Below are 25,185 nucleotides of genomic sequence, written 5' to 3'. Positions count from 1 at the left end.
ATGTACCTGAGAACTTTTCAACAGTCACAGATCAAAAAGCTTTTTTAATTACGGATATAAAATATTACTTAAAAACCTAAGTTTGCCACTGAGTGGCCCTTCAGTTAGTTGTGAAAATATCTTTTCTTTTTTTTTTTAGCTTGTATTTGTTTTCTCTAACAAAGATAATAACAAGGAGTGTAAGCTTTTTGAAGAAAAATGGAAAAATAAGAGGTCTTGCAATGTTTGTACCTCTACAGCACCCCCTTTGTGTGTATGTCTATGCAAAAATACTGTATCTACTAATTCAGTTTCACTTATTTTGTAAGGTTTATCCAGGGAATGTTCTCTTTATGCAGTCCTTTGCTAGGAGCAGTGACATGTCTTTGGAGTTGTAATTGGAAACAGTTTGCAGCAAGCAACACGCAACTTTACAAATAGGTTTATTGTATAAAAATGTGATCTGCTTAATATCATAAAGCCAAAAGAAATCTTTTCTGACAGTCTTCCTTCTTTCTCTGTCATTTTTAGAGCTTTGTATGCTCATTCTTTCTGCTGTGGTATTTTGAAGATAATCTGGTCTTCCCTTTTCATGTCTGTTTTTGATGGATTCAATTTTATATATTAGTTTCCTTTTAAAACTTTGTGTACATGTGGTATGCTTGCTGCTGGGACTGACTTTAATCCAGAGCTGCTTAATGACATGATACAAAAATCTCAACACAGGGCTATGTAGCAATACTGCTTGTGATCTGCTTACTCCATACTTAAATATCCCAATGGCAGAATCCTGTAAGCAAAAACAGACTATCATCATGTGAATAAAATATTTATAGATGTTTAACTGCACGTAATGTGTTCTGTTTTTGATTTTGTTAATATCCTTTACTATATCTGCCACCTATGCGTTAACCCAAAAAGGAGGGGTAGGGATTTCTCATACCAATGTAATCTTAGCAGCTGCTGGTATCATATACACATCAAATATGTATCTACATTACCTAAAATTGGGATAATACTGTTTTTTTCACAGTATAAAAAAGATTATGAACTGAGAATGTTTTGCTGAAAACAGGAGAAAATCATTAGAAAAAAAGGGACTTTGACATAAAGATCAGTTTTTGCCAGTGTTTTGAGTAAAATTAAAACAGTATAAAATTCAAGTAAAAATAAAATAAAAAATGTAATTGCTATTGTGAGATTCATCAAGGAACTCACATCAGACACTTAAATCATTGGAATCTGGTATGATTTGAATGCAGTCATGTGGAATATGGTTCCACAGAAATCACGCTTTGCTCTCCAAACTGACCACATTACTGCCACGTGTTTGAATAATTAGCAGATTGCTAGGCCATGTTTCAAATTGTATTTCGTGTTTCTATTACTTCAGCTTTTCATTAAAGAGCTATACATTTTGTTATTAATCTTTTACTCTTTTAATATAGGTACTTCACAGTTAAAAGCAGGGGTTTAGTTCTTGGAAGCTTTCAGGTCTCTAGGAAATATAAATATTCAATCTAATACATTCAGAGACCTGTAGTTCTTCTTGCTGTTGCTAGAGATGCAATGCAGTTCCAGTGATTCAGAGCAATGTGCTAAAACACCTTGTATTTTTGACAGCTTAAGGAAAAGATATGTTTTCAAAGAACACTAATTGCATTTCTTCTCAATCTCACCCAGATGATGGAAGCATCTTTGTATGATAAAATTATGGATCAACAGCGTTTGGAGCCAGAATTTTTCAGAGTTGGATTTTATGGGAAAAAGTTTCCATTCTTCTTGAGAGTAAGTGAATAGAAAATAAACAGAATGGAGTAATTCTGGGATTTATGCTGTCATTCATAATCACTTTCCCTACCTGATAATTTGATTATAGCATATATGAGTTGTTTTACCATGAGAAATAGGGAATTTTCTGAGTTAGTTAATGAAAATCCTCATGTTTCCAGGGTTGAGAAATGATCCTGTCTAACAGAAAGACAAATGCTAGGCTTTCAGAGTCCCACATAGGCTTAAGATTCTTGTTTGTATTGCAATCCATCCACCTGTATTATTCCACAGACCATCTTCTTTTCATTGTAGCTTGTTCCCACTGTTCTGTTCGTTTTATTCTGATGGCTGCTCAGAAGGTGGCTATCAAAAGAGAGATATCTCTTGACAGATGGACAATCAGTAATTTAGCATCTAAGTAATTACATTCCCAATCTCAATTTTTTTTTTAATGAGTTAAAAATTCAACATGCTGAGTTTCATTGATTAGGAGTGTACTAAAGCTGACAAGATACATAAAGTTACTCTCGAACATTAATCTTAGATTCTGAAGTTACTGAAGTGCCCTTGGAAATACTATTCCTGTTATTCTGTTCCCCTCTTCCACAGTCTGCAGTGGTTTAGCTGTGTTGACTGTCACCTTGGGAAGAGAACAGAATCCATCTTATTCATGGAGCCGCTGCAGTCGTAATCCAAGCTCCTCTTCCTATGGTAATTCAAATAAGCAATGAAGGAACCTCCTCTGTGTGGCGGAGGCCTAAAAGACTATTTTTTCTTTGCCTTGGTGGCAGGGAAAGTCACAAATTCCAAATTGTAAATATAGCATGAAAGCCCCCATTAAAAGCAATGCTCAAAATTAGTCTGATGGGCATGTAATTTTTTTTATTGTCTGACAGTCATCTGTGTATATCTTATGGATAAACCAATTTGAAAATGTTAATTAGAAACAATAGAATGCTTGTGTTCCTAAAAATGTGTCAACCAATAAAGTGAAAGTACTGGAAAAAGTCTGCACATGCACTGCAGAAAAGGATGCAGTATTTTCAGACCTGTAAGGCCTCCAATGTTTATGCATCCGCACATGAAGTATTTATGTGTTTTCCAATTCATACGTACATCGCACTCCTAAAGAACAGATTTATGCTTGCCGTACCAATGAGGAACACCTCAAAACTTAACTAAATTTGATTTAATGTTTTTGTGGGAAAGTAATTTATAACTCTTTTACGCAGTCTGGCTATTTTTTTCTATAGAAGGAATAAAGAACAAAGCTTCAGAATAAAGCTCTCAAATTTTAATTTGTAGGTGCACATTAACACTATTGCATTTGGCTTTGTATAGCGTTCCCATTAAAGTCTAGGATCTCAGAATTCAATGCTTCCCCTCTCTTGTAAAGGCACAATAAGGACAAACACTGTTTCTATCTAAATCTGCTTCAAGTAAACTTTAGTAATTACTTTTTAGAATTTTCTAACAAAGATTTTAAAATGAAGTTCACTTAACAGTGTTTTTTAAAAAAATAGTTAAGATATTTCCTTATTTCAAACACGTCTATGAGCAAAATCAAACCAAAAAAGATTTGTCCAGAGACAGGAAGCCCTCATCACCAACCCAGTTGGGAACTAGTTCCAGCGTGTACTTCATATCCAGACATCTCTTGTTTAATGTGGGACTCACGTTATATCTATATTCATGTTGTACAGTCTCAAGAAAATAATGGTGCAGCTTCATGGTGAGCATCCAGGTTAAAAGAAATGGGGTTCCCTAGTTCCTCATGGAAACGACTTTCAGCTTATTTCATTGTCTTAACTGTCTGTTGCATTGTATTTTTGTTACATATTTTATACCATTTGATATTTTAGGTTAGCTACGCACTTTAATCCAATAAGAACAATTTTTCCCTTCAACTTTTTATTGAAGATTTAAGTATAATCATGTCATTTTTCCAGACTTCTGAATAAAACATTCTTTACATGGTAGAATTTCCTTCTTCTTTTAACTGCCCTGCTCTTTTCAGATTTCTTATTTTCATCCTTGCCTTCTTTCTTATTTTTTCCTTCTTAAAATGATGTAAGAATTGCCCTTAGTATTTAAAATTGTGTTTGGATCTATCTAATGATACCCATTTATTTTTACATAATTTGCTCTTTTTTTCTTTTCTTTTTCTTTTTTTTTTCTTATTCTGCTTAGAATAAGGAATTTGTTTGCCGAGGACATGACTATGAAAGGCTGGAGGCCTTCCAGCAGCGAATGCTGAATGAGTTCCCACATGCCATTGCTATGCAACATGCTAATCAGCCAGATGAGACCATCTTTCAGGCAGAAGCACAGTGTATCCGCATAATCACAAACCCATACTCTGCAGTTGTCTTTCATGCTTTCAAAAAACGTAGGTACACCTATAGCCAATTTCAGTCACAATGTGCCACACTGAAGGAAATGGTAGGTGAGAATTCCCGTGCAATTTGTCCCAAAGGCTCTATTATGTTTGGATTTATTTTTGTGTAATTGTTGGTTTTCATTAAAAATTCATTGGTAGATAATTAAGATTCCTACTTTAACCAAAAATACTAGTATAACACTCTCAGATTTCAAGGTACAGTAATTTATGTTCTTACAATACACCATAATGTTAGCACAACATTGTGTACTGAATATATTTAATTAAATCCCTTTATTCCCTGTACATGTAAAACATGTATGTAACACTATTTTGGGTTAAAAAAAGAAACCACAGGTCATCAAAAATCTCACAAGTTTCTCTCCCAAACTATCAATAGTCTAGAAGCATTTAATGATACAGACTTTCAAAAGAGTTTTTTATTCTGTCTTGCTTCAGGAGTCATTGTGCTTTGCTAATTTCAATGAAGCTGGATAGCCTTAACTCTTTATGTATAGACTTGCAGATCTACGCTGTGACACCAATCCCAGAAAACCAGGAAGTCCTGCAGAGAGATGGCATTCCAGATAACATCAAGAGCTTTTACAAAGTAAATCACATCTGGCGATTCCGATATGACAGGCCGTTTCACAAAGGGACCAAGGACAAAGAGAATGAATTCAAGGTAAAGTACTACGCACCTTCATGAACTACTAAACCTAATGATTTATTTGTAATATCAACTACAGTTTTGTTATTGAACTGAGTGTGTTCTAACAAATTCTCTAGAGGATACGGCAGGTCAAGTATTTCACTACTCATTTTAATTAAAATAATGTGATAAGTATATGGGAGATTAAATGTCTTTTTTTTCAATATGACAATGAGAGAGCAAAAAATACATGTTTGTTTTTGCATCAGTGATATAGTGAAAGCGCAACTGGAGAGAGCGGAGAAGCCTCCAGAGAAGTTGATAAGGCAGATGGGAAACTGTCGCTAAGAATGGTTATCTGTGAATTACCAAAAATTATCTCTCCCCAGAGCAAGGGAAAGACAGTTTTGACTAAGCTAAAGCATAATGTTCTGTTCCTGTGACATCAAAACTAAAAACTGCATCTGAACTTACAGCTTGTCTCAGGGAAGCGCAATAGTTCCTTCCCTGATATGTAAATGACTTCTGTTCCTCCTAAGTAACATATCAACTGGAAATTCATCTTGCAGTTTTTGGTGTAATTTCACTTTTGATCCACTAGAAATGCTTACATCCCCACATGGGAACATATTCTGATATTCAAACAAGCAAAGACAATTATCCCATAATAATGCTCTTAGAAAGTTAGAGAAAAGAACTTCAAGGGTAATAAATTAGCTAAATTAAATCTGTGTTGTCCTCTAATTAAAGCTTAGGGTTTTAATTTAATTTTACGGCTTGTATATATTTTGTGTAAGAGCTATACTGTGAGTTAACCATTACTCTGACTTCAGGCAATTTGTCATTTTAAAAACCTCTTGCTCTAAGTGTTTAATAGTATTTGAGTACCACATTGGCCATGCATTTTGGAATCTCAAAATAGACGTCACAGAGGAGAGCTGGTGTAAGCTGTTCTGCTTCTGAACTCTCCTTGTTCTCGCTTGTTATCTCAGAAAGGAAATATCAAAATGCTAATTTAGTTGTGAGTGACTTTTGGAGGTGAGGGAACAATATATAATGTAAAATAGTACCTTGTTTAAGAGTGCAGAACCAGCAGAAATTACTGCATAGTAGCAAATCCTAGAAAGTAAGGAGAAAAGTGAAAGTCAGGCTTCTAGGCTTGACATTTTAGTATATACTTGGAAGCTAATACTTTTTTATTTTTATGTATACTGTTTCTTAGATGGAGATATTCACAAATAAAAGTGTGAATAATTAAGAAAATTCTAGAGACAAATTAGGGGCATAAATTGATTTTTCATATTGTAGAGCCTATGGGTGGAGAGAACCACACTGATCTTGGTGCAGAGTTTACCTGGAATCTCCCGTTGGTTTGAAGTGGAAAAACGTGAAGTAGTGAGTATGAGACTGACAGTAATATGTGTTGTGTTGGTTTACTTCCTTATCTATATGTTATTTGAAAAGTACTGTAAGATTAATTACCCATATCTAACTTCTTTTGGAAGTTTTCAAGCTAGCTACAACAAAATTATTTACAAAGTATTAAATAATTTGCATTGTCCAGTTTCTCTTGCCCTTTAATGTACTAATAAGAACCACCCTCAGGATTCATTTTAAACAGTTGAGGAAATAAGGAGTTGTGAACAGTAATGGGGAGTCAGAACACAGACAAAAGGCAACATTTAATGTTAGCAAATTGCTTTCTTAAAACTCAGCATGACATAACATTTACGACTTAGAATATCTGTAGCTTAACATATCTTCCAGTATTCTTGAAAAGTAAGCATTTTCCAAGTTCCTGTACTGTAATAAATTCCATGTGGGTATATCTCTGTGTCTGCCTGCAGCTCTGTGGAAGTTACCAGTGCTCAGCATGGGCACAGAAGCATGCCTACGCAGGACTTGCAGGAATAGGTTCTAAAGTAGCAATCTGTTACTGACACACTGTAATTTCTTTTAATTCCTTGTTTTATTTCTTAGAAAATCCTTAAATACTTCTCATATGCATTCTGAGGAGTGCTCCTAATAAAAAGATCTCTAAATAATTGGTCAGTTGTCGAACCAGGGAATATAACATCTGCAACTGCTTTCCTTCCCGTCAAAGCCAGTTCTACAATAATTCCATTAAATATAGGAACGCTGTTTTACAACAGATTTTCTCTAAAAATCTATTGTGTTTTTCTTTTATAATAGCAACAAAACATTATTTGTTCACCGTCCTGATACTCTTCTGTAGAAAACCAAAAATGGAAATTAGTAAAAATCAAAAAACAGTGTGTGACGCGAGAAATTTTGTTAGTTGATTCCTACTAAGTCCTTCCTAGGTTAATAAGACCCCAATCTGATTACTACATAGAAAATGAAAAATAGAAGAACCACCTCAGTTAGTTACTGTGTTACCATTATAATCACCATTTCCTACAGTTAACTCTAATAATTTTTACTAGGCGTGTAGTGGACTGTGATTTAGATCTGTCCTTGTATTTTTTGGTAAATTACAGCAACTGCAGGCCTTTATTCTTCCCATCCCTCTGCTTTTTGCTTTTCCTGCAGTTCATGCCAAGAGTAAAGCTTCCTCGTGCTCTTGAGAGGACAGGCACATTCTGTTCAGTGACTGCCTTTGACTGTAACTTGATTATCATCTTATCTCAAAGCCTGCATTCACACTCCTCAGCCATAATGTCTAGCTATTGGCTTTCCATTGGGTGTGCGAACTAGCTCACCCAAACTTAAACTCCGGTCTGTGCCCCTAAGCAAGGTGAAGCACTCTGACTGTAGTGTTTTTAATGGGGTGGGCAGCTGAGCTCCACCACAGCTGTTCTCTCACTCCCCCTCCTCAAAGGGAAAGGGGGAGAAAATAAAATGAAAAGGGCTCAAGGGTTAAGATAAGGACAGGCAGATTGCTCAACAATAATAACCACATTCAAAACAGAGTCAGCATAGGGAGATTAATAAAATTTATTACCCATTACTAACAAACTAGAACAGTGAGAAACAAACAAACAAAAATAAATAAATAAATAAAAAGCCACAACCTTTCCCCCTGTCCACCCTCCTCTATGTCCTCTCCCCATGTGGCACAGGGGAACAGGGAATGGGGGCTGCGGTCAGTCCCTGATGCTTCATCTCCACGGCTCCTTCACGGTCCCTCTCTGCCCCTGCTCCCTCCCTGGGTCCCTCCCACGGGATGCCGTCCTTCCCAAACTGAGCCTGCAGGGGCTGCCCACAGGCAGCAGCTCTTCAAGCACTGCTCCCACATGGCTCTGTACCATGGGGTCCATCCCCCAGGAGCAAACTGCTCCAGCACGGGTCCCCCATGGGCATCAGCATCCCCCAGACCCCCTGCTCCTGCGTGGGCTCCTCTCCATGGGCTGCAGCTCCGGCCCGGGGCCTGCTCCTGCGGGGGCTCTCCATGGGCTGCAGCCTCCTCCAGGCCACATCCACCTGCTCCACCTGGGGCTCCTCCACCCATGGTGGGGCTGCAGCGTGGAGATCTGCTCCATGTGGGACCCATGGGCTGCAGGGGGACAGCCTGCTCCACCAGGGGCCTCTCCACAGGCCGCAGGGGAACTGCTGCTGTGTGCCTGGAGCACCTCCTGCCCTCCTGCTGCGCTGAGCTTGGGGGCTGCAGGGCTGGTTCTTACTCCTCACTCTCCCAGCTGCTGTTGTGCAGCAGTTTTTTCCCTTTCTTTAATCTGCTCTCACAGAGAAGCAAATAACATTGCTTATTGGCTCAGCTCTGGATAGCGGTGGATCCCTTTGGAGCTGGCTGAAACTGGCCCTTTAACACGGGACAGCTGCTGGGCTCTGCTCACAGAGGCCAGCCCTGCAGCCAGTCCCCCACTACCAAAACCTTGTCACTTAAATCCAGTGCACTGATCTCACCCCAGATTAGGTAAAGTTAACAAGGACAGTCCAAAAATAGCCCCAAGTCCCAGCAGTTTCACTGGATGTTGATGTGTATGCATTTTGTAGCAGGTGCTGAGCATTCTCCCAGTGTCAGACAATAAATCTACTAGAGAGCATTGTTTGCTTTAGTCCTTGATTACTTGATAAAATTAGTTCTCCGTGTTCGTATGTTTTATAGTGTTGGCCAGATGAGAAAGAACTTTTTCAGCCCCAACACACTAGAACATAGAATAATGTTGTTTTCAGGTTTAGAAATCAACAAAAATTACCTTTAATTTATTTAATCTTTTAACTGAAGATTAAGCGTGTTTGCAATTTTTCCTCACTTCTTTTTTTCAGGTGGAAATGAGTCCCCTTGAGAATGCCATTGAAGTTTTAGAAAATAAGAACCTACAGCTGAGAACATTGATCAGTCAGTGTCAAACTCGACAGATGCAAAACATTAACCCTCTCACAATGTGTCTAAATGGGGTCATTGATGCAGCAGTTAATGGTGGTGTTGCTAGATACCAAGAGGTAAGCAATTTATTTTGTATTTATTAAAAATCTGTTATATGATAATTTCTTTCTGATTCCTTGTCTATACATATACAGCTTCTCTGTATGAACTGAGGACAGAAACTGTTACATCAATAATACTTTTAATTACAGTTATTTTATGTTTAGCTGATGTTAAATATATGTAACTTTATTGGAACAACTGTTTTTGTGCAGATAGCTCTATAAACACACTCCACTGATGAGCAGATTCACAATCACTTGCATTCTTTAGTGGTTAATGCTTCTCTTTATCATTTTTTTGCTTTAGAAACAGTCAGTTCTAACTGTATTGCTATAATATGTACACTCTGAGCCCATGTCTGGAGGTACTTCTGGCCAACCAGCAGATTTCATTTTCTATTCTCATGTTCTGATTTACAGGACATAGTTCTTGACAACAAATTAATTAATTTCATAGAATTGTATTCATTTATTTATTTATTATATCCTCCTTCTGCTCCTCTCAAGTTTTTGTTTTCTGGAAAAATCTAGTGAGTTGTAAAATGTATTATTCAAAAATATCCAAACTTTTACTTCAATACTAGATTTGTCTCCAAAAGTTGTTCCTGATTATTATGATCTCTAAATCACCTTAAAAAAAGCTTACATTTTTGGGATGCTATATTTTCATGAAGCTATGTGGGACTGAAACTGCAATAAAAAGAAGGAAGGACTATTTTTTTTCATCTCGGCTTGATCTCTCTGTTTCTCTTACTAGTCTTATGAAATACTTGAATTGACTGCTTGTTCCTTTTCCATTTAAAATGTCAAGTTGAGTAGTTATCCACTTGTGTCAAAGGCTACAAGATTTGGTGTTCAGTCAATAGTGGTAAATTTGATAAAACTGCACCTAAATTAAACGAGAGATTTGAGTCTGCTGTAGTATTAGAACCTGTCATTAATACTGCAGCATTATGAAAGCTGTGGGGCTAACGCAAAGCAATACCATGTTTGATGTTTCACAGCTGCCTTTAAACAAAAAGGACAACAAAGCTGTTTAGCATAGCAAAACACCACGAATGTTGTCCCTGGAGCAATAGAATCATGTCAGAGCTATGTCTGGTTTGAATTAGTAGTATCTGAGTTTGGTCAGAGCTAGCTGGGTGTCTCTGCATGGCTCTTCCCATTCTTCAGGAGTGTATTAAAGGTTTTAGCTTGTTCCATTCTTTTTACTGTTCTTAGCTTCAATTCTTGATCTCCTAGGTAGTCTTCACTTTTAGTTTTTGATTCCCTTCTGTCCTTTACCCATTTCTCTCTCTTTCTCTATCTAAAATAGGATATTACACATTTGTGTTTCACCAGTTTGTGTTTTAAATGCCCAAACTGATTGTACTGGCTGTGAGATTTGTGTGTTTTTTTCTTCACCCTTTTCATATTCCCTTTTTAGTCTTTATGTTTTCCTGCTGTTTCGCCATTTCTCACCTCTTTTCTTTCTTCCTTCTTTCCTGGCCTCTGTAAGTGCTTTTCTCTGTCCATATGGTTTGCTTGCGTTAGCCTTTTCCCCTGTACAAAACTCAGTCAGTCTTGGAGCATGTGGTCTTTAAGGTAAGTTTAACTGTGTCTTTACAGATACTTTATTTCCCTTTTGGCAACTTCCCAGCTTTAAAACATAGAAGACCCAGCAAATAATGGATTTTGGCCAGCTACTGCCTTCTTGATTCATCCCTCTTTTTTTTTTTTTTTTTTTCCCTTCTTCTTCTCTCCTGATGGGATAAAAAAGATTCATCTCTAATTACTGTGCACTTGATATTGCATCTGTTAGAAGTACCATTTCTTTCACTGGTTTTGGTACAGAGCAGATCCCAAGAAAATCCAGAGAAGTGATAGTTATGCAAAACCTTTCTGTATGCTAAAAAGCATCAAGTGTGTTTTGTGCCCATTAACACCTCTCAGATTGCACTTTATGCTATAACATATGTTTCTTTAATCTCCTTTGCATATGCTATAAATAGAGTAGAGGCACTTTCATGCTTAATTATTGGAAACCACCAGTTTCAAGGCTGTTACTGGATTTAGTCAAATTCTGGTGGTTTTGCTTTTTTCTCCTAAAATACTGGAGATTTTGCTTAAAGTTAGATTATTACATCTCTGACTCATATTACAGCTCTTGCAGTTTTCTCTCAGCTCAAAACTACTGAGACACCACCTGCTTGATATTGAAAAAATATTAAGATTTTAGATAAGGGAAAAAAATTCAGCTGGCAGAAGTTTGGGGTTTGGGATTTTAGCAAGTATCAGAGGTCTCCTTTCTACAGTTTAGACTTACAAGACTTCATGTTGACTTATCTGCAGTGAGAGGGCCATGTGAAATAAATGTTCTTCACTACAGTATCAGCATTTTCTAGATAGGCCTCAGCACTTCCTTATTATGAGTTGCCACAGCATGAGACTTCGGAACTGTCAGAGGAAGGGGTATATCAATCTCCAGCTCCACCTTTCCCTATGTTTACAAATGATTATGCATAGCAGAGATATTAACAGCTGAAGTTGGATGGAGGGTGGATTTAAGTGAGAGAATCACTAACACAAGTGGAAATCAGAGCACAGAGTAACAACTACCATCCTCTTAGCTCTGTGGAAAGCAAACTGTGTGTATGTAAGTATGCAAACGGAGACCTTTTGTGACAAATGCACTTCTGAGAAGGTCTGTAAATCTCTCAAAGGAGCATCTGGGGATTTTCTTTATAGAACAGAGCCGAGCAGTGCTGTGAATTCAGTGTAATCCCTTTGCAGTGTAGGATAGGTGCCATGGTAAGGAAGATGCAACCGTGAACATGTTGCATGAACTATGTCCAGGCTACTGCTGGTAGGTAAAATGACTTCAGGGTATTATGGCTGGTGCTATTTAAGCATTGAAGATGGCATGGAAAGTCATGTAAGCTCATTAACATGCCTTGATGTTTATCAGATGTTCCTGTAGTGGAAAAAAGTGTGGCTTTTTGAAATTTTGAAAATTTCATTTTGAAATCACTGAGTTCTTTCAAACCTTAATCATATTAAGAATGAAAAAGATTGTGTCACAGCTCCAATACATGTAACAGCATACAATTATGTGTTGTTCTTAAGGTATCTTTATATTTAACGGATAGTGAACCTCCTAGTATGAAGACTTCCTGCCTAAATCTTTGCAGTTATTTAAAACTTCTAGATCACAGTAAATGAGGAAGAGATGTTTAGTCTCAACAATGATTTCCAAATCAGGTTTCCAAATTTGATTCATGATCTGTCCAGGATACTGAACAACTGATAGAATTACACATAAAGAATGGATTCATTTTATTTGTTCATACTCCAGCAATGCCAAAATGAATAATTAATTATTTAGCACTATTTAGCATCTTCAATTGTATTGGAAAAGGAACTTTTGTTTCAAAAATACCATGAAGAAAGTGTTGTTTAAAAAAAAGAAGTCTTTTGTTTCTACTCTTTTTACATGACCTTGTGATTTTATTCTCCTTTAGGCATTCTTTATCAAAGAATATGTTTTGAACCATCCAGAGGATGGAGAGAAGATTACGCGCTTGAGAGAGCTGATGCTCGAGCAGGTAAAGTGTGGAAAAAAATGGCTAGGTTGCCTGTTCAGCTGTTCTAGCTAACGTGATATGTCCTCAAATAAAATATTAAATTTCAGAGATTAGTAACTGCTTAGCGGTCTTCAGTATTTTTCTGAATTAGATTCCAAATAGACAGCAACTTCCTATATAAGCAGGTCACGTTAATATATTCTCCCTAGTCCCTTTCATCATCATCTTAATCTATTCAAGCTATTCTAAGTTAGAAGTTGAACAAGAGCCAATTTTTTGTCTTCTGATGATCATGTGCAAATATTTGCACAACATATTTTACCACTACTACAGAACAGACATTCTCACTAAAAGGTTTGATGGCTTAGCCAAATATTTGTACATTGCAGTTTACCACTAGTACAGAATAGACATTATTTTTACAACAAAGTTTATCATAAGAGCAAAAAGGGAGAAATTCCACACAGTGGAATGCTCTATTCATTATATGTTCTTTGTATTATTACCTCATTTTTCCTATTTACCGTGGTCCTTATATCATGAATATTCCTCTGTACTAACCCTTAGAATTTAAAAATAAGAGTTAGTAAATTCCTATGACAAAATGTGGACTCCCAGCAATTTCAGTTAAAACCTGTCTGGTACACACAGGTGATGTAACAGAAAACACAAAGTATTCAGAAAGGCCAGGCTGGCTTGGTGTGTGGATGCATCAGCTGGGATTATAAACTGGGGTCAGTGATGCTGTGCAGCTGCATTGCCCCCGAGAGGCCAACTCAAAACATCGGCAGTAGCTCTCATCCAAAGATATTACAGCACAGTATAACTATTTTGTTTTGATATTAAGATTTATCTGACTCACCATTTAACTGATTCAATATTTTATATTCCTGTGACTAAATTCGAGCAAGATGGGAGTTTTAGCAAGGTTATTCTGAAGCCTGTTGTGCCTTACACTGGGGATATACATAAAGCCACTGCTTACTGAGGTCTCTGTGGAAATGAGATAGAGCAGAGAACAAAGGATTTCACAGAAAATACACTCCAAGGTCTCAGGTGGACGTGGTTATTGCTGTTCTCTTTCATGTTTTTTATGATATCTGTTCTCATTTCATTTAGGGCTTAGGACTGCTACTTTGTACATTTAGCCAGATTTTTCACTACATTATCTGTAGTAGTTTTTAGATTAGAACTGAATTCACATAAGCCAAATCTTTTGGAAAATCAAGTAGTAAAATATGAAGAGGCATAAATCCTCTTGTGTGTCCCTTTTTTTTGTCTTAGGCATGGTTTGATAACAGTTTTCTCAGGGTTGTAAATAAATTATTTTAATACAATATGTATTTCATCTTTTGAACGACCAACATTTATGATACTACTACTAATAAAAAAGTAATGAAAGTGTAAGGAAAACAGATTAAAAAAAATATATTTTCCCCTCTTTCCTGCTGTCTCTTCTGCAGGCACAGATTTTGGAGTTTGGCTTAGCAGTGCATGAGAAGTTCGTGCCCCAGGACATGAGGCCTTTGCACAAAAAGCTGGTGGATCAGTTCTTTGTGATGAAGTCCAGTTTGGGAATACAGGTACATGAGCAGGTGCACAGGTGAACCAGGAGACAGTCTAGTTGCGTTAATGGTTTTTAATTTTCCTAAGCAACATATAGTGACATCTTTTGGTTGTTTGTGCACATTACATCTTGTAGTATTACAGTATGACAAAGCAGAGGTAAAGTTCATAAACTTTCAATGCAGTGCAGAGAAAAATATTCATGTTTTACTAAAGGGAAAGTATCATCAACAAAAAGTTAAAATGTTTTTTTTTTGTTGTTGTTGTTTTTTTTTTGCTAATGATGAGGCTGATCTAAAACACAGCTGTAACTATTCAAATGAATATCTGTGTGTCACAAAATACTTAGTGATGTTATGTTCATTGTAACCAGTCTTTTCACACCTTGCAGGAATTTTCTGCATGTGTGCAAGCTAGCCCTATCCATTTCCCAAATGGAAGCCCTCGTGTATGCCGAAATTCAATACCTGTTTCTATGAGTCCAGATGGTGCCCGGGTAATACCACGACGCAGGCAAGTTAAATTAATAAAAGCTGTTAATGTTGTTCCTCATGGAAGATGACCCGTACCATATTTTGTGTGCACACTTGGAAGTGTGTGCACACATGGAAGATGACCCCTAGAATGTTTTGTGTGCACACTTCCTTCCTCTAAGGTCAGCCCGAAGTATCTTCAGGCATGAATCTTCAGGCTTCTCACTTTCTCTCTTCCCCCTTCTCCCTCACCAATAAATTCAAATTAAATTGTAGAGGTTAATGTCATGTGCTGTTTTCACATGAAAAATGATGATTGGCAACTGCAGTTAACCATTTTGTATTTCATTATTTTCATAATAGTCCCTTGAGTTACCCAGCTGTCAATCGGTATTCATCGTCATCACTGTCATCCCAAGCTTCTGCTGAAGTCAGCAATATCACTGGGCAATCAGAAAGCTCCGATGAAGTTTTTAACATGCAGGTACAAATTATTGTCATTCTTCAAACCATTTTTTTCTTGTGAAGTTACTTATTAAATTAGTGTTTCTATTATTCCATTCAGAAATCTAAAAGTCACTGCTGATACATTTTTAAAACAAATATTTAAACGGGCTGCTAACCTCGTTAAGTTACAAAGGACAATTTTTATGTAAATGTTTCTTCCAAAGTTGGAGTATGAATTTTTGACCACATTAGTAAGAATCAATTCACTTTGCAAAATTATCTGACCTTATTTAGACATTTCTGTCCAGTAGTCACAGTGACATAATTATTTTAACATATTAATTGTATTTCTATTTATTCAATATTGTACTTAATCATTTTGTGTAGTTACGTTAATGTTCTTTATACTGTTTTGTTGAAAAGCTTCTATAGCAAGTTACTAGTTCTTTATTTTTGGAAAAAAGTTTTAGTGAAATGTATTATAAACTTTTGCTTTCCAAAGTAGTAAGTATGCAGTGATAACACCATCTCTTCTGTGCACAGCCTAGTCCATCTACCTCAAGCCTGAGTTCTACTCATTCTGCTTCACCTAATGTGACCAGTTCTGCTCCATCCAGTGCCAGAGGTCAGTGCTCATCGCCTGTGGTAAACTGAATTAAATGATTCTTGATATGTTGCACAGCTGAATCCTTAAATAACTTTTTGCACAATGTCACCAGACATTGAATTTGGCCTTTTTTTTTTGAGGAATGAGAATTATTGGTAGCAGAGGATTTCTTTGTCATATATAGCCTTAGAGAACTGAAATGCCTGAATATCAGTGTATGTATTTAATCCCATGACACGTTTATATTGTAGCCTCTCCTCTGTTGTCTGACAAACATAAGCATTCCCGAGATAACTCTTGCCTGTCCCCGAGAGAGAGGCCCTGCAGTGCCATCTACCCTACTCCTTCAGAAACCTCACAGGTAGGAAACTTTCTGGGAGGCCCCCAAAAGTGAAGATGACATTAAAGACACTTGAACTTTGAGCAGATTTTGTCTGCTCACTGCTATGGTACATATATATTTTAATAAATAACAGCTTAGCACACATGAAAGAGGGGTGAATAGAATGCACTGTACTTGATCACATTTCTGCTTCCTTTTATGGGTTTAGATCTGGTTTTGATATTTACTCACTGGAGTGAGAGGTGGAAAGACTTACCAGATCATGTAACATGCTTCTCTAAAACAGCAATATTTGTTCAATCTAGAGAAGATCTAAAATGGAAAAACTACCAGTTATCCTAGCAGTTATCCATGTTGACCTCCCCTTAATCTCTTTGAAATAGCTAATCCATCACAGTGCTAAGCCACTGTGAGATAATAACCCGGTCCACATGGCAATTCGTATTTTCAGTGGAGTTTCAGAAAATATGTTATGTCACTCCAGAGGAAAGAATGAGTTGAGTTCTTAATTTAAAATTATTGCTACGTAGGTCTGTATACAATCCGTATCTTTCGAATTATCTGAAGTGCAAAATGGGCTTGGTGAGCTAGGCAATTTGGAATCCTTATTTCATCTTTTCTTCTGATTGGACCTGCTTTTCTAAAGCACTTTCCTTTAATATAGTCACTATTTCAGTCCACACCATTACACTATGCACATCTTGCTGAAGATGAGAAAGAGGAGAAGTCTATAGTGGAAGTCCCTCTTTTCAACAGTAATTCTCATTTCCACCAGAAGTTTTGCGTCTGATAAAATACGATGTGGTAGCTCAGGATCCTTTATTTTAGACATGGTTTGTTGGTTTCTCTTTAGTTGTTGCATTCTTGTCTCTTGCTCCTTGAGTTACTGATTTGTCTGAAGTTTTTCATCTTCTAGTTTAAGCCCTCATGCTACTACCTAAGGGCTTGAGAACTAGTATTGAAGCTTAGCCAGACTTAACAGTCCTCAGTGAGTACTTACTGATATATCTATTGGGCACTTTCTCACTGGTAGTGGAGCCAAACCAGTGTGCAGGAAAGACCAGGAGATGTTCTTTAAATAACGCGGTTTTACAGCTTGCCGCAAAGAAAAATTATCCCGTTTTTGCTCCCAGACTGCAAACTCTTGCTTTGCCAAGTGGAATGTGACTTCTGTTCCCCACTCTACCCGAGATTCGATAAGGGAGGCTGAGGAGCTCGTAGGCCCAGTCCCCACTCACCCAGAAACTCGCCTGGCAGCAAAATCTCCCAATCTGTCTCTACCCTCAGTGTCCCAAGAGAGGGTAAGTAGAAAACTAACTTGCTTGTACAGTGAAGCATGTTTCAAAGATGAGAAGGCCTGACAGTTTCTTTTTGCGCTTTTAACTATAAATGAGGATATATCTTTCTGGGGAAAGGTGCAGTTTCTTCCTCCAGTGCTGTATTTCCTGAGTAGTGATCAGAAGGAAAATTCTGGTTCTCTACATTATGAAGAAATCCTCAGGACAACTGTAAGGAGATATCTTGGAGACAACCACAACTCTCATTAGAATTTAGATGCTCACGTTTTTCCTTGTACTTTCTATTTTTATTCTAACACAAGTTAACTTTTACAGTTTGGGTTGGAGCTTCACACTACATTAATGAGGAAAGGACCACCCTTTATGAATATCTTTGTTATGGCTTAACAAATGTAATTTTCACAATATTTTTTCAACCTGGAAGCATGAGATGTACAGGCAAATTCCTGCTCTTCAAGTCCAAATCTAGTCCTTTCAGGCTGTAGCAACCTCTTTTAAGGAAGTTTGATGGATTGAGTAGAACTGGACCACAGCAGTACTGCATCTGATCCTTCATTGAAACTGCTGCTCAAGGTTCTCTACGTATAGCTACATTCTGTCAGCATCTGTTTCTGATTGCTTTGTGATCTCTGACTGAGCAATTGTATGATGTCTCTCCAGCTTCTTCCATGCTCTGAGGGTGATTGTCTATTGTCATTGACTGGTTCCTTAGTTTTTGTGCTATTCTTCTTCCAACTAGAGCTTTTTGGCTTTCACATTTTTGGTTCTTTTGCATCTCATTATGTTCTTCCATATGGTTTTATATTCCATTGTTTCAGCATGTCTTCATTTCTCTGTAATTCATGCAGCTTTTGCCACTTTTAGCTCCCCCAATTTCAGTTGCTTTTTCAGCTTCTGCTCTTTACCTTCACAACAGAAGACAGACCTCAGCAGTAGCGCTACACTTGCCCACCAAATCCTAAAATACTGCAAACTTGCTACATAGTGAACGTTTGATCCACACTAGGCAGGAACATCTGATCGCATTTTCTATCACATTAGAATACACACATAGTTACACCTCCTCAGTGTAATGGTAACTCCAGGAAAAAAGAAAATGCCTGATCCTGTGTGAAGAGCACAGCACAGATGGGCAAACCTAGTCTATGTCAAAGTCTACCAATACATTCACTTACAAGATGCTTTAAATCAAGTCAAATAGGGCATGGATTCTGTGATTCTGTATTTATTCTTCACTCTGAAACATGGTGCTGCAAAAGATCTACGATGATTGCTCTGGAGATGGGTTTGCCATTGTGTGGAACCACAGTGTAGTGACTCAGCAGCTTGGCACGGGGCCTTCATGAACACTGGGAGGAGGTGTGAGAATAGGGTTTGATAGGTTTGGATTTCACTGATCTTCCCTCAATAAAATGAAAAAAGAAAAAAAAAAAAAAAAGTAAAATTGGAATTAACTGTATATTATTTACTCTTGTTGTCAGGATAAACTAGTAACCCACTGATTGAATGTTGCCAAAAGAAATAATTAGTGGAATTTTAAAGTAATTTTGTAAATGTTCTGTGACACTTTTAAGTTAATATTCAGAAAAAGAAAGGAAAAACATACCTTGTGGATCAGGTCTTATCCACAAGAGAAACAAGAATGATACTACTAAAAAGTCAGGGTAGGAAATAATACATTATGATCTTCAAAGGTAACAGCCATAATTTAAATATCTTCAAACACTACACCTTGGCCAGATGCTGATTCTGCAATGAAGTTATTGCAAATCTATTCGTGCACATGTTTAGCACTTCATCAAGTTAACTCACTCAGATATCACTTGAGGAATGAGCCTCGTTTCATCTTGGAGGGAGCAGGAAACTGACAGAGTTCAGTATATGATAATCTTCCCACTGAGTGTGTACAATTTTTAGACAACTAGTCTGTTCGTATACATGTGTTTTTATTAAGCTATTTATGTTCGTAGGTGGTGTTTATCACTCTACCTCCAAGTAGACTTGTGTGGTAGGGATAACAACAAAAATATATTTGTTTTCTCAAAGGCTACTCAAATACATTTGCAGTTATACATAAACTGTGCTGTTCTCAATTTACAGAGAATGCTGTTTAATCATGTTGGAGATGGTGCTTTGCCACGAAGTGATTCCAATCTGCCTGGCCCTGACAAAGGTGAGTGGAAATCATAGAATCATTAAGGTTGGAAAAATCCTCTAAGATCATCTGGCCTGACCATCCCTCTACCACAAATATCACCCTACCACTCTTGGAATCTATGAAAATTCATGTCATGTTCTTGTAGAATGCCAACTCTTGAGCACATAATGTCATCTCCAAGCCTCAAAGCACTAAAGCACGCTAATGTTGTCAAGTTTCAAAGCACTGCCGAAAAGAGGAGTAAATGGTGCCTGTTCGAACTGAGTGAACTCAGAAGGGCCCATGAGTTTAAAGGAAAGGGTGGTGCAGATTGTGTGAGATCTGTCCTTTCACCTGCTTTGTTAGAGTAGTGTAGGGAGTTGAACCCTGTTGAATATGGACTTCTGGAGACTAGGGCAAAGGGAAGCTGAAGTTCCATGGGCAGGATCATGAAGTCTGGTACCTGCAAGTTCCCTTTATCAAACATGTCTCTGTGATTCTGGTTACACTTTGGAAGGGAAAAGATCAAATTCTGTTTGTTTGTATGTTTTTTCCTAATCAGAATAAATAAGAAAGAAACCTATGAATTTCAATAACAATATTGCCTTCTATAATTTTTCACGTGGGGAAATTCAATATTATTGGCACAGTTGTTTTGCCAAGATTTTGTTATGTGCTCTTTTATGCATTTTGTGCTCCATAATTTCATTGTGCTACCCTTTGTTGCACCCTGAATAAAGGCTACAATAAAATAGATGTATTAAAAGCTAACATTTCAAGAGCATACTGTAAACAAGAACTGACGAAGAATCAGATTTTCATCAGTAAGAGTTGATTTTTATAAATATTTGTGTGTGCAAGTTTTGGTGTAAAATGAAGAGTGGAATTTTTCATAGGAGTGAAAGACATGAAATAACATGAAAATGTCAAAACTTTTCCATTGGTCTGTGCAGCCAAGTACATTACAAAATTGCTAAAATAAAGTATTCTCTCCAGGAGACTTTTTAGCAGTCCAAAGAATTGACTACTAGGGTAACTTAAAAGGAAAAAAATTGGCTTCTCAAGAGATTCAGGCATTTGAAGTACCCAGGCCTGGTGCCAAGTCATTTTTAGGATGAGGGCAAAACCATGCTGCTAGGTGACAGCCTACCATAAAAAGCAAACAGTGAATTGCATACTCTGGCAATAAAAAGGCAAAATGATCCTCTAGAAAACAGACAGATTATTCTGTGCGCTATTCTCAGGGTCAACTGATGTGCAATTATGCTGTAACAATATTGTTACAGATACGGTACAAATAATATATATATATATAATTTTTTTTGTGTTGTCTGGTATAGGCCAGTATAGCATGATTCCAGTCCGTCTGAAAGCCCTTGTTGCTTCTACAATAGCAATAATTGCTAACACGAATTAGCATTCAGCAGCAGCACTTTGCTTTCCACACCATCTTAGTAAATGAGCATGAAGTTCTTCCACGTGGTTCCTCACAAGTGTGACACTAGCAGACAACAAGGAAACTGTCATGCAAGGCATGAGCTCATGTTACTTCCTGAAAAACTTTTAACTTGGTGGAAGAGGTTTGAGGTTAAAGCTCTCAGGTATTCTTCGCCTCTGTTAGTTTGTTTGTTTGTCTCATTTTTTGTTTGTTTGTTTTCTTTGAAAGCAGCTTGTTCACCGTTTATAGGATGTGTAAGAAAAATTGCAAATTTTTCGTTCATTTGTATCCTGTGCATGTTAAATGTCCTTTGTGTCTGTCTTACTCTTTCCAATAGCAGTGGCTCTATGATAACAAGAAATAATCCAGTTCCATTTATTAAGCTGTTCCAAACTTTATGGGAATCATTCAGTTAGAGACATGGTATTTGGTAAAAGTAACACAGATAATACAAAGGCCAGTTTTATACATGTCCAGGTGATAGTCAATTTGCAGGCTCCTGGACCACAGATACAGACAGTGTGTATGAATTGAGTTAATCCATAATATTTTAATCTGATTTTGTTCAAACGCTTTTACATTTCTTCCCCTCTTCACTCCCTCCATTTTGTGCCCTTGTTTCCATCTTCTTTCACTTCTGAGTTCATAGCCTATGCAGGCAACAAAAGACTGTTAGCACTGAAAGCTTTCTGAGGGATCTTGATTGGAACTTGGTGAGTTCCTTTCTCTAGTCCCTTCTGCATATAAAATGAGTTAATGGAAACAGTTTGTGAATAGGCTGTTCTCTTACACCTAGAAACCTTTAAATAGGAGTCTGGTGCAAAGATAAACTGATGATATTAACAGGCTTCAAGCTTATCTCCCTTTGTGGGAGATTTGCAGTACACCAGAGTGGTATATCAGCTGCTGCTGTCATTGGTGGTCCAAACTGCTATACAATCTCAAACTGACCCAAGGGCCAGATGCATATGTCAGGCAAACCAGGAGACTGACAGGCTTTGCTTAAGAGCCTTTCAAATGATGATGCAACCATGAGAGTTTTGCAGGCATCCTGTTACAGTTGTTTAACATTTTCACTCTGCATATTTGTACCCTCGCAGAGAAAGGCAAGTAAGAGAGCTTGAATGTGACAGCTAAAAGTGGTGCTGCCTGTGTCAGCTTTTGCATTCTCTTCCAGCTGTAAACACCACTCCCAGCAGCTGGAGCCTGGACAGTGGGAAAGAAGCCAGAAACACATCAGAGAGTGGAAAGCTTATATCTCCTCCTGTACCACCGAGACCTGCACAGACTGGTGAGTTAATGGACATCTCAGGCTAAGCTCCAGTTAAAAAATGATTTACTTGAGTGCTTAGATTCTTTCCGCTCTGACTAACATTTAGCTTCTTGGGCACGTTAGTTTATTATTTGATTACTTACATAGAAGGCTGTAGAACTTCAAGTATTTTCATCTCATTAGGCTTCTTTGTAGCATTCTGTTTCCAGTACTCTGCCTCTTCATTTAATGACTGTGTAGTTTCAGACAGTTCATTCTGGTAACTAGGGAGGATGATCAAATTTAATCTTTTGATCTTATGATAATTAGAGGTTAGCAATCGGAAATGATCATTAAAGAAAAAGAATCTTACCACATGCACAGCAATCATGAAAGTACGTGAGTTCTGTTCCTATAACCAATTTGCCCTTCAAAAGACTAATTTCCATTTAAAGAAAAGACTTCTTAAGTGGTATTAGAAATATAATTGCTCTCAAGGGGGTGGAAACTTTTTGGAGTTTTAGCCTTATGCCTCAAAGTAAGTACATTTTGTATTGTATTTTTTCTTACTTAAAAATACAGAACATAGTTCTTAAGAAAAAAAAAAAAGGAGGATGGGAAAAGGGGAGAAGAAAATACTGACTTAATTTGAGTCCTGTATTATTTGGTAGGATGTAAACCAATTTAAAGTGGTATAAAATAAAAGATGGATGCAGAAATTTCTTGTATTTTATTGATTATATGGCAAAATAATCCTGAATAAAAATATATAAACAGTATCTCTAAGACTATTTGCAACTATTGAGCAAATACATAGAGGGAACCAGAGATAATGTTTGTATGTAGAATGATCTCTATCTATTTAAAAAGATTTCTTAATGAAAATTGTAAAGCTGTAATGCTAAGACTGCAGTGAAATCTTTCTGACTTTACAGCATCACCAGCAAGACACATAGCCACTGTTTCCCCTTCTCCTGCTGGCAGATCACCAATGAAGGTACTGTCTTTTTGCAAGTGAATTTCCTTTGTGGGACTGACTGTAGGTGTTGTGAGGTAGATCATATACATTAAATATGTTATTTGGGATTACATCTTTAATTCATTATACTGAATTATATATATTTAGTTCATTATCATATGCCTATTCAAAATCCAAAAAGTAAGTAGTCATAACAATCATAGCAGGTCTGAAGATTTTCAAAACTGCAGGTAAGAAACATAACCTTCAGGTTCTGTAGTGTGTCAGTATCAGACTTGCACTAACATGTGCAATCAAGCTCACCTGAGTCAGTGGACAAAATGGAGTGTGAGAAATAAATGTAAGAAGTGCCAGCTAGTCCAGAATGCTGTCTCCAGCAGTGGCAAAAGGAGATGCCAGTTAAGGAGACACTGTTGTGCAGCCCATTCCTCTTACTCCTCCAGCATCCAGAGCTGTTGCGTTAAAGGGTGTTAATCTCTGATCCAGCAATTTTAACACCCCGTGCCTCTGCAGAGCTGTCCAGGGAGGCTGTGTGAGAAGTTGGAAGGAGTTTGAAGCTTGTCGGTAGGAAACACTAGGCACAGCCTGTGAATAAGCATTGGTTCTTCTGTGGAAGCTGGGCGCCCATAGCAACAGCGGCTAAACTGAGCAGGTTTCATTTCTGTTTCAAGACATTTGAAGATATTGGTACCCGTTTGTTGTGCAACATCTTATTGGTTAGAAAGCCTGACCAGGAAATCTGTCTCCCATGGCACCGGAGGACATGAACACACAGCCTGTGCACACTCCATGAAAACCCCGCTGCTGACAGACTGCACAACATTAGTCTCAGGGATAAACTCTGCCAACCCATTGAAGCTGGGATAATTGTGCAGTTGGAATTACAGGGGTCGGCAACCTAGAGGGAGAGCAAATCAGAGGGTACGCATCTCCTGGGGGCAAGGGAAGTGGCACCCCAAAAATGCCTCCTTTCCCTTGAGGTCCCTAACCACAAGTCTGCAGTCATTTTTCTGCCTACTGTCCCATGAGCCTGCTACTTCTCCACTTGTGTTGCTGCAAAGTGGACCAGGTTCAACACAGAGTGATTTTGCTTGACGTCAAGTGCCCATAGTCCCATTGCCATGGTACACTTCTGCTGAAGCGAGTGCTGATGCCAGGTTTTGCACTAGCTGCTTACGAGGAAGCGTGTCAGAGCATTAGGGTGTTGTACAAAAGGTGAGTGGCGACCTGCATTCTTCAATTGACTCAGTACATCTGGTTCTTAGGGGTATCTCAAGCTCATCCTAACCTTTTCTTTAAAGGCCCAGGCAGAATTTAAGCATTTTACAGCCAAACTCTGGAATGAATGCCACCTGGGAGGAGAGGAATGTTGGCCCAGAATACTTGTGAGAGTTGCTGGATCTCGCTTCAGGCATCCATGAGTTTCCAGACACTTTGGGTGTCTAGACTGTTACTCACCGCCAACAGGAGCAGTTTGCAGCGCTGTCAGGAGCTAAGTGCTTACCCTTGCTCAGCTCCTGAATTGAAGCAGGCAGGATTTACGCATATTTGCTCCCGTTCTGAGTGACAAAAGCAAAGCTTCTAGATCTTATCTATAGTCACTTAATCCAAGTGTCAAGTGCTCTTGGAACATGAACCTATTGCATCACTTATTTGAAAACTTTGACCCTGGATGTTTGTGTGGATAGGAGTGCAGCTGCAGCTTCCTTACACACAGGGGGACAGAATCTGAAGCAAGTATTTAATAAGCAGCATCCCCACAACGTGTGAAATGTTTTCAACATGTACTGAGGTTATAAGAAAACTTGCTCTGTTTTTCTGTAGCTCGAATGGCTCAATCTTTAGCTTTTGTTCCAGTTGTTATGTTCTGCCAGAGAAGGCTGTCTTA

The 25,185-nt window shown here is 37.8% G+C and overlaps 1 protein-coding gene across 5 annotated transcripts in view; it reads left to right on the top strand.

The window, feature by feature from the left end:
• DOCK4 (dedicator of cytokinesis 4) overlaps nt 1–25,185 on the top strand; it is a 250,160-nt gene that overhangs the window by 220,682 nt on the left and 4,293 nt on the right. For 2 of the 5 annotated variants that reach the window (XM_084534615.1, XM_084534616.1), the window contains 15 exons: nt 1,663–1,767; nt 3,943–4,084; nt 4,651–4,817; nt 6,093–6,179; nt 9,033–9,209; nt 12,695–12,778; nt 14,221–14,340; nt 14,715–14,836; nt 15,160–15,280; nt 15,787–15,868; nt 16,102–16,211; nt 17,327–17,494; nt 19,592–19,664; nt 22,244–22,357; nt 23,254–23,315. In XM_084534615.1, the coding sequence (XP_084390741.1) occupies nt 1,663–1,767; nt 3,943–4,084; nt 4,651–4,817; nt 6,093–6,179; nt 9,033–9,209; nt 12,695–12,778; nt 14,221–14,340; nt 14,715–14,836; nt 15,160–15,280; nt 15,787–15,868; nt 16,102–16,211; nt 17,327–17,494; nt 19,592–19,664; nt 22,244–22,357; nt 23,254–23,315 (1,734 nt within the window). The remainder of the gene's footprint in view (nt 1–1,662; nt 1,768–3,942; nt 4,085–4,650; nt 4,818–6,092; nt 6,180–9,032; nt 9,210–12,694; nt 12,779–14,220; nt 14,341–14,714; nt 14,837–15,159; nt 15,281–15,786; nt 15,869–16,101; nt 16,212–17,326; nt 17,495–19,591; nt 19,665–22,243; nt 22,358–23,253; nt 23,316–25,185) is intronic. The other 3 variants (XM_084534618.1, XM_084534617.1, XM_084534619.1) reach the window with 2 other exon arrangements.

Source organism: Aythya ferina, assembly GCF_964211825.1.
Source record: "Aythya ferina genome assembly, chromosome: 1".
NCBI classification, from domain to species: domain Eukaryota; kingdom Metazoa; phylum Chordata; class Aves; order Anseriformes; family Anatidae; genus Aythya; species Aythya ferina.
The sequence above is the reverse complement of the archived record's forward strand: the minus strand, read 5'-3'. Positions and strand labels throughout refer to the sequence as shown.